This window comes from Carya illinoinensis, chromosome 5 (assembly GCF_018687715.1).
Source record: "Carya illinoinensis cultivar Pawnee chromosome 5, C.illinoinensisPawnee_v1, whole genome shotgun sequence".
NCBI lineage: Eukaryota > Viridiplantae > Streptophyta > Magnoliopsida > Fagales > Juglandaceae > Carya > Carya illinoinensis.
The window spans coordinates 10,264,344-10,274,315 of NC_056756.1; the positions used below are offsets into that span (position 1 = coordinate 10,264,344).

A 9,972-nucleotide genomic window follows, 5' to 3' on the forward strand; every position below is an offset into this window, starting at 1 on the left:
TTTAATGTGATTAGTTAAAAAATTAGATTTTAATAAAATTGAGGTTAATTTAAATTTTGAATATAAATACAACAGTATTTATATATAGATCGATATACGAATTAGTCTTTACGTAACAAAATTTATTAAAAATTAAATTAAATATTGTTATTATTTTAGAATTTAAAAAAGTTAAATTAAATTTAAAAAATTTAAATTATTTATTATATTTTATATAATAAATTTAAAATTTTATAATAAGAACACTAGAAGTGAGTTTAAAAAAATCAAAATTTAGTTAAAATTTAACTAAATTGCATAAAATGGAACTGTAATGAGGTTAACAAATAAATAATAATTTTAACTTTTAACATTTTCCCTGGCCAAAGTTGTTGAGCCATGCTGCTTGCCAAAACAATATTTTGGCATAAAAAGTTCTCAACCGCTGGCTTTGTGCATTTCTCAACGTCTCTTTCTCTGTGTAATGAAGCCCCATCGTCTTATTCCAGCCCGCAATAGCCAGGTATGCTTCTCCTTATAGCTCATTCATAGTCTCATTTCAAATTACAAGTTCTCAATCATTCGAAAACTCTATTTTTTCTTAATTTTTTTTTCCTTGTACGAAGCTCTTGAATTTCAATTTTATTTTTCAAATGGGTTGGTGTTTTCCCATAATCGGCCATGGGTTGGTATATATAAAAAGAAAATAATGCTTGATGATCTCTCCGCCTAAATGACTGGCCTCTATACCAACAAAGTTGATGAAGATTATGTGAATATATATCGATCAAAATTAATATTTTAATAGAATAATAATAGATTTATTGAGTCTATTATTTGTTATTATGAAAAATAGTTAGTTAAAATTTATAAAAATAAATTTTTTAATTAAATTTTAACTAAAATTTATTGAGACTACTACTCGCACTCTAATAAAATGAAATGAGACTGAAAGATTTTCAAAATCAACTTAGCCTACGGGTTAAAAATTAAGAAATAATGAACAAAGGAAATAGTGGATTGTGGGGGCAATTGGTACAGCACAATGTAGGACAGATACAGAGGAGGCAGCACGTGAAGACGCGTCCGTGTTTGTCAAAGACAACCGCGTGAGCCCGCCTACCTCCCAGACCCAGGTAAAACGCAATGCAATAGCAACTGCATTTCAAATACCTTGCTATATGTAGCAACCACAAAACCCGCCAAGCACAGTTGTTCTACTGAATCCCCTCGCTTGGTTAGAAACCCGACAAAACCCTCCATCCATGTTCTTTTAAGGCTAACCCCACCATCTTGTTTTCTCGGGAAAACAGCTTTTTTCCGGGATATTTTTTAGAGTTAACTTCCGAGTCGACCCTTTTAAGATCAGCTTTAGCTAGCTAGTGAGTTTTAAAAGTTACTTTTGGCATTGTGGGGGAAGTAATGGAGAGGCAGATGAATGTTTCGGTTTCATCTAAAGAAGGAGATGAAAGCGACGTGGTTAAGGAATCGATGGAATTGATTGAGACTGTGGGATCGTACGTGGGGTTCAGAAAAACGCAGAGGAAGGAATGCTTGAGTTTGGTTAGGAGATTGAAGCTGTTGGTGCCTCTTTTGGAGGAGTTCAGGGAGCTCGGCACTTCCGTTTCCGGCAAGGTTTTGAATTGTTTGGCTGATTTGAGGAAAGCGCTTCTTGCAGCAAAGAAGTTGCTGAAGCATTGCAACTATGGAAGCAAGATTTATTTGGTCAGTTTGCTCTCTCACTAACCCTCCCTTTCTTTTGTTTTTTTTCTCATTTTTGTTTTTTAGCTAGTTTAATTTACATGTAGCCGTATCGAATCTTTAGGCATTGGAAGGGGAGGCCGTAATGAGCAGATTCCATGCTGTTTATGACAAGTTAAATCAAGCCCTGGATGGTTTGCCTTACGATGAGGTCGGGATCTCGGTTGAAGTGAAGGAGCAAGTAATTCCTCCGCCAACTTGTTTACTTTTTCTTCATGTTTTTCCTCATTGTATTTTGGGGCCACCTTAACCATTTACTGAAGTTCATTTTGGTTAGATCCACTGGTTTTAAGACTTAGATTTCCACAATGTGGTGACTACTGTGGAAACATTTAATGCTTAAGACTGCTCAATATATATGTATGTGCGCTTGACTTCATGAACTCAATCTGGATTGATAATTGAAGTCCTCACATCTTTGTTATTCTATAATAATTACTTTAATAATTGCTGCGTAACCTAATGATTTAACTGCAGTGGGGTTGAGATGATGATGCTTGGATAGGATACTATTTTGAGAAGAATGTTGTTTGTCTTCTGAGAGATGCAATATTTATCCTCAGAAACTGTCTGTTGATTGCTTCCGAAGATCACGCTGACTCCATGAAAAGAGACCCATTTGTATAAACGAAAGGAAATTCAGTATGGCCTGCAGATTGACTTGTTAGGATGGTTGGATAAAATGCTTTAGAACAAAACAATAGGATTTTGTCTTAAACATCAAATGGACACTTTGTGGTTGGGAGGACTGAAAAGTCTTGGAGAAAGGGTGGCCTTTGATTTCCCTTGTTGGGAAAACGTACTTATACCCTTCCGTTGCTTATTATTTTTTATTTCTAGGAAATTTCCCGTTTCATCATTTTTGCATTACTCATATCTGCTTTAGGTTGAGCTAATGCGGATGCAACTTAAAAGAGCAAAAAAAAGAACGGACACACAAGATATAGAACTGGCAATGGATATGATGGTCGTATTCTCTAAAAACGATGACAGGAATGCAGACAGTGCTATACTGGAAAGACTGGCAATCAAGTTGGAACTACATACTGTTACAGACTTGAATGAGGAGACACTGGCCGTTAGAAAACTTGTTAAAGGAAGAGGCGGGCACAATGCTGAGAACATCCAGCAAATCATAGATCTTTTGAGCAAATTTAAACAAATTACAGGAATTGAAGAGAAAATTGCATTTGATGGTCCTGTTTCCTCTAAAAGTTTGCACAGGTGTCAGTCCTCATCAATCCCTCATGAATTCCTCTGTCCAATTACACTAGAGATCATGACGGATCCAGTTATTGTGGCAACTGGACAGGTATTGTGGCCTCGATATTACTTTTCAATTACATGCATAAGATATATTAGAATGATTTTTCTGTCTTTGTAATATATAAAGAGAGACTTCTTTATAAAACTACCGAGCAATGCTCCTTTATTCTGGGCCCAACATTTTAGATTCGGAGATAAATGTAATAGGTCAAATGCATAGCGGATCGGTTTGTTCTAGTAGGTCTGGGCTACGAGTCTTCAGCATGCTTTATCACAAGTAGAAGGAACTGCTTTGTACCAATACATCAGTTTTTATTGTTCTAGTTCTTACTCTTCAGTCATACATCATGTCGAGGATGCGTTATGCTGTTCTATGTCAATAAAACTTTACCCTTTATGAACACATCCAGCATCTTCTATCCTTTAGGAGGCAGCGACACATGTTTGAATGGAATTGTACAAATATTCTGTCAAAAAACCAAAAAAGTCCGTTCCAGTGAGCCAGTCCCTCCATATCTATATCTTATCAAACCTGGTTGTAGCATCAACTTCCCCCTGGTTCCGAACAGGATACTCTTATGGAAATATTCACCTTTTTGCACAGTAAGATGCCGACATCGACATATATGAAAAACTAATCCCTATCCCTTATTCTGCATGCATGCTCTGGGACTGACAGTTTTTCCTGCCGTGTTTGATAGACATTTGAAAGAGAAAGCATCCGTAAATGGCTGGATTCTAATCATCGGACCTGCCCAAAGACTGGACAAACTTTGAATCATTTGTCACTAGCTCCAAATTTTGCCCTCAAGAACCTTATCCGGCAATGGTGTGAGAAGAACAATTTTGAACTGCCCAAGAAAGATCCTTATTTTGGCTCTCATGGGTCTTCTACTGTACTCATGAAAGAAATCTCCTTCCTGGTCCAAAATCTATCCTCTTGTCAGCTGGATGTGCAAAGAGAGGCTATTGGGAAGATCCGTATGCTCTCCAAAGATAACCCCGAGAACAGAATTTTAATTGCGGACAGTGGTGGAATCCCTCCATTGGTTCGGCTCCTATGCCATCCGGATTCCAAGATTCAAGAACACACTGTGACAGCTCTTTTGAACCTGTCAATTGATGAAACAAATAAAAGACTCATAGCAAGAGAAGGAGCTATTCCTGCTATAATTGAAATCCTGCAGAATGGAACTGATAAGGCTAGGGAGAATTCTGCTGCAGCCTTATTTAGCTTGTCCATCATTGAAGAGAACAGAGAACTGGTGGGCACATTGAAGGGAATCCCTCCCTTGGTAGATCTTTTGCAGCACGGGACAGTCAGAGGTAAAAAGGATGCTGCTACTGCACTATTTAACTTGTCTTTAAACAAAGCTAACAAGTCCAGGGCCATTAAGGCAGGTATTATACCCCCACTACTACATTTGCTTGAGGATGACAAGAACTTGGGCATGATTGATGAGGCCCTCTCGATCTTGTTACTCCTTACATCGCATCCGGAGGGCCGGAATGAGATTGGAAAGCTGTCTTTTATTGAAATTCTTGTTGAGATTATTAGGAATGGCACCCCCAAGAACAAGGAATGTGCTACATCAGTTCTGCTTGAACTGGGTTTAAATAACTCTTCTTTGGTATTGGCTGCACTACAATACGGTGTGTATGAGCATTTGGTAGAGATCGCAAAAAGCGGAACAAATAGAGCACAGAGAAAAGCAAATTCACTTTTGAACCACATGAGCAAGTGCGAACACATCCCCTGATATTTCATTGATAAGAATTCTTCTTCTTCTTCTTCTTTGTGGGTGGCACCAAGTTATGCTTATGGGGGGAGCATACATTAAATTTCAAGTTGTGTTCTTTCTTTGTATGTAATTATGATTTGGCTTCAAATATACTAAGAAAAGTATAACTTTCTCTGTACATTATTTAGATCTGATTATGATGTAAGTGTTGTCAATTGTTAACAAGTAAAACAAATCCTAGTTTGGGACTTGCTCTTGTGAGCCTTGCTTCATTTCCTTCATTTTTTCACCCAACATCCATCTTCCCAATTAAATCTGAGGAAATAATTTTTCAGAGTGAAATGTCTAAAATGCACTTGCCCAATATTGACATAAACATTAAAATAATAGAACAGATGGCAATAATAAAGGAGGACAGCCACCATGGAGGTGGCGCTTGGGGTCACCACAACAACGACCCAATTAAGGTAATTCAACTTCGTTTTATATTTTTAATTTGCATAGAAGTGTGTGCTTATATATATATATATATATTTATTTATTTCTATTACCTTCTATATATAAAAAGTCTGTATAAAACGAAAATTCTTGTTTTTCCGTCAACTTTCCTTGTTTTCCGTTAAGCTCCCGTTAAGTATTGCTTTTGTCCGTTTGTATTCAAAAACATTATAATAGAGAGAGGGAGAGGGAGAGAGAGCCTGAGAAAGAAACTCGGGCAGTAAGGAACGCCATCGTCCATGGCCGAACCAAGGTGCTATACTTCAAGTCTAGGCGTGAACCCCACGCTGGAAGTGGCCAACATACTCGAACTTTACCGGATAGCCCACGACAAAAGCATCAAGGTTGTTGTCGTTATAATAGAGAGAGGGAGAGGGAGAGAGAGCCTGAGAAAGAAACTCGGGCGGTAAGGAACTCCATCGTCCATGGCCGAACCAAGGTGCTATACTTTGAGTCCATCGCAAACCCCACGCTGGAAGTGGCCAACATACCCAAACTTTACCGGATAGCCCACGACAAAGGCATCAAGGTTGTTGTCGACAACACCTTTGCTCCCATGGTGATCTCGCCGGCTTTAATTTTGGTTTCTTGGACCTTTTGAACAGGCAGTGGGATTGCTGATAATAAGCAATCCAACTCGTTTGAGTCGGCCGATGAATTTGAGCGGCGCATTTTCAATGACTTTTCTGGGGGCGATGCTAAATCCAATTCCTTTTTCAAAAAGTTTGATATACTTGTAAAGGGTCGTGACAGATTGGGTTACAGAGTGAGCGAAGGAAGTAATTCCCAGACATTGGATGGCCTGGATGAGAGCTTCAACACATTATCTGATGGAATGGATGGGAAGTTGAAGAAGGCAGCCACATATTTTTTGTTTGATACGGAGGAAATAGAGAAAGATGATTATAAGTTTAGACCAGATATGAATTTTAAAGAGGGAATGACTTATGAAACCAAGGTAATCTAGCATACCCAGCCTCAGGCCTCTGTTATTTTCGTATGGTTTTACTATGTTTTGGAAATGTTAAAGCTTACTCTTGAGCCGATCCTGTTTGTTCACCTGTTTTATATATTTATTTTGCCCAAATATCTTGTGAACACAAATATGTTCGTGTATGGATATTTTTCTCTCATTTTTCTTTGGGTTACAAATTGAATCAAATGGTTATATGTGCTGATTCCAAAGTTTTGAAATCCGTTCCGGAGACCATTCCGGTTGAGCCACTGGAACGGAATATTTCGGTACCGGTACGTTTCGGTGTACCGTTTCGGGATTAATTATATATTATATATAAATATTTATATGTATATATAAACTAACAATTAATAAAATAAATACATATATGTAAGTGTGTGATATGTATATGTGTATACATATAGAAGAATTAAAGATTTATAAAATGAATATATATTGAAAAAATTCACAAACTTGAGTTAAGACACAAAAATAAAGGAAAAAAATTAAAGAATAGAAAAATTATTAAAAGTAACAATACTTCTAATGCACGGAAAGGGGTATTTGAATTCTTAATGTACAATTTTATTCATTATTTTTTAACTTATTTAAAAGTTTTTTTTTTTTTTTTTTTTTTTTTTCGGACCGGAATTACTATTCCGGCCGGAATACCGAAATTCCGGCCGGAATTGACCGGAACGGCCGGAATTTGACCGGAATGGCCGGAATTTGACCCGGAACGGAACAGATACCTATCCCATTCCGGTCACTGTTCCGGCACGAAAAATTCCGGCCATTCCGGCCGGAACGGAACGAATTTTAAAACTTTGGCTGATTCTTGATACGCAGGATGATGTTTGTTATATAAGATCCCATGTTGTTTTTCTTTGTAAGGTTAAACAGATAATTCCGAGCTTTTAGATGATTAGTTGAGAGGGAAAAACACCAAATCCACTTGTTATTCTTCTTGCTTTCTTTATTTTTTGTTTCGGCGTTGACGCGTGGTCCATAGTATCTCCAAGTTTATCAGCAGTGGGGCTGACATTATGCTTCCTCTGTTTTCAACAGGTTATTGCTTCGAATCCAAGGAAATGAAAATAAAATGGAGGGGAAGAGGGACGCAACAGATGGCAACCCAATGAAAAATAGAGGAAAGAAACAAAATAAAATGAAGAAGGAGAAGAAGAGAAGCAGCAACCACACTGATTGAAGGGGATGAAAACTGAAACGGAAAGGAGGTGAAGAAGCAACGGTGCACAGGAGAAAGAAGGGGAAGAGAAGAAGAGATGAAGAAGCTTAAGGTTTGACTAAACGACGCCGTTTGGGGGGTTTTAGTGGGCTGGGTTGAAGGCTCACGGGTTGGGCTGGGGACCGAATGGGCTGGGCCCAAAAGAAAAATAAAACAATGTCAAATAGGTCCAGTCCGAAAATAGAATAATCAAACAAAAGAAAAAGGACACAATAAAAATAAATAAATAAGAGCTAAATAAAAATACTATACAACTCAATATTAATAAAATAAAATAATTAAAGTTCAACATTAAACTAATGTAAAGTAAAGAGCAATTTAAATGCAAAACAATAATTAATATCAAGAAAATACATCAAAATAAATTTCACAACTTCACATTTTTTATGTTTGTAATGTGGTGTATAGTTGTGATCTCTTAAAAATATATTAGTATGAAATAATTGAAATAGTCTGGTAAGTAAGAGAAATAAATCTTACATTGTTCATAATTTGTATTAATTTACCATTTTTTGAATTTTTTGCATTTATATTCTTTATTTTTCTATTGATCATACACAAGCATTAAATTCATATCATGTAGGAGCATTTGTCATATTTAAAAAAAATTACAATACAGACTTCACAAAAAGGTGATTCAACTTGGTACATTAATTAATTTTTTTTATAAAAAATAAAACTAAACAAACGTGCTTTGCACGTTACTCCCACCTAGTATTATAATAAGTGGCTATCGATAGTAACTTTTATTATTTTTTCATTAAATTTTCTTGTTTTTTCCATTAAATTCGTTAAGTCATGTTTGACCTAAAGTCCATTAAGACCCTTGACCATTTGACATGTAACTCTCTTGTAAAATTTAATAAATAATCATGTTTTCCCAAAAGGTATTTAAGACTCTTGACCATTTGACGTGTAACTTAATTGTAGAATTTATTGAAAAATCATGTTTTACCAAAAGGCTCTTACTAGCTCCGCAGCGCACATGAATTGACGTCTATTTTTCATATCCTTTTTGTTTCGACAATTTACTCATTTTCCTTTTTTTTTTTGTTTCAATTTTTTTAAATAAAAAAATTAAAATGACTTTACTCTTTAGAATAGAAACGCTTTATAGCATTCTCATTGTAAAATTTAATTTTAAGTAAATTTAACTAATAAAATACTTAAAACACTCAATATATAATATTAATTATTAATTTAATAAGAATATAATTATTATTAATATTAATATTTAATATTATTAATTTGATTAGAATATAATTATTATTAATATTTTAATTAGTAGAACTATAAAATGTGATAAAAATAAAAATTAAAAAAATTATGAAATTAATAATATTTTATTATTATATAGAGAGTAAATAGATAATTCAATATGGATGCAGACCAATACTCATATTTTGCTGAAATTTAGATTTTTTTATCTTATTTTTTGTCTTTTTTTAACATTCTATTTTCTTTTTCCAGACAAATAAGCTACTGACTTTTTCATTTTTTTTATTTAAATCATTATGACAGGTGCACTTCGGAGCTAACGCACCCGGGGCCATTCCCTAGTATATCTACTATATATATAAATGCGAATATGAGTGTAACAATATTTTCATCTAACACTTTTTCTTTCCATTTTACCCCTACTTTTTGTACGTTTTTACCGAGTTGAATGAAAATTTCTCCCCATCAATATTTCTCTCATCTTCCACTTAGAATCTTGTATACGGTGATGAATAATCTCGACTGAGAAATGAAGGCAGTTTCGATGTAAGATTCGTGAGGGAAGGGAGCAGATCGAAGGGTAAGGGAGAGGGAAAGCTTTGAGGGCTAGGTACACGAATTTGGTGAGAGAGAGAGAGAGAGAGAGAGAGAGAGAGAGAGAGAGAGAGAGAGAGAGAGAGAGAGAGAGAGAGAGAGGGCTTCGAGAAGGGAGAGAGAGAAGGTCCTGGGGTGGGAAAGTCGCCGGTGACGACGTGCTCGTGGTACCATCGACGTGCGGTAGCGGATGGCTGAGGAGACGTAGTATGAGGGAGAAATCAGAGAGAGAGAGAGAGAGAGAGAGAGAGAGAGAGAGAGAGAGAGAGAGAGAGAGAGAGATGGAAAAATATGGGATCTAGGTTTTAATCCTGGCCCTTCATCTTAGGGTTTTTAAAAAATGAGTAGATAGATAAACTAGATAAATAAATAAAAAATAAATTAAAACTGGATTAAAAAATGAGTAATGCTAAACAATCTCCCAACCTCTACACACCACATTTTTTAATTTCTTTAATTTTTTTAAAGTTTAATATTTTTAAGCTTAATAAATTTTTCTATTCATTATCTATATATTATGTGACGCTCCCAAATTCCGTTTGGGATTGGACGGACATTTGAAGCGTCGAGACATGCAACACAAGGTTACCTGCCCCCGTTCATGACATATAAGATGCAATGTTTCTAACATTATGCAATATTCACAGCGGATAAATTATTTTCTTTAGCAATACTATGCACCAAACTGAAAATATTTCAAATGCTTAAAA

General features: G+C 35.6%; 1 protein-coding gene across 2 annotated transcripts; it reads left to right on the plus strand.

Annotated features, from left to right (window-relative positions):
• Positions 1-977: 977 nt before the first annotated feature.
• Positions 978-4,996, plus strand: LOC122311549 (U-box domain-containing protein 15-like). Of its 2 annotated transcripts, none has more exons than XM_043126139.1 (4): positions 978-1,704; positions 1,805-1,921; positions 2,627-3,052; positions 3,708-4,996. In XM_043126139.1, exons 1-4 carry the CDS (start codon positions 1,402-1,404, stop codon positions 4,764-4,766), a joined length of 1,905 nt encoding a protein of 634 aa, XP_042982073.1. In that variant the 5' UTR covers positions 978-1,401; the 3' UTR covers positions 4,767-4,996. The 2 variants fall into 2 exon arrangements, with proteins under 2 accessions (XP_042982073.1, XP_042982074.1); XM_043126140.1 differs by having other exon boundaries at positions 1,571-1,704; positions 1,788-1,921.
• Positions 4,997-9,972: the final 4,976 nt, after the last annotated feature.

Excerpts from the sequence above, each read along its gene's own strand:
- LOC122311549 (XM_043126139.1), top strand. The coding sequence starts at position 1,402 with ATGGAGAGGCAGATGAATGTTTCGGTTTCATCTAAAGAAGGAGATGAA. Across the intron at positions 1,922-2,626 it reads CGGTTGAAGTGAAGGAGCAA|GTTGAGCTAATGCGGATGCA; the intron begins GTAATTCCTCCG and ends TATCTGCTTTAG. Across the intron at positions 3,053-3,707 it reads TTATTGTGGCAACTGGACAG|ACATTTGAAAGAGAAAGCAT; the intron begins GTATTGTGGCCT and ends CGTGTTTGATAG.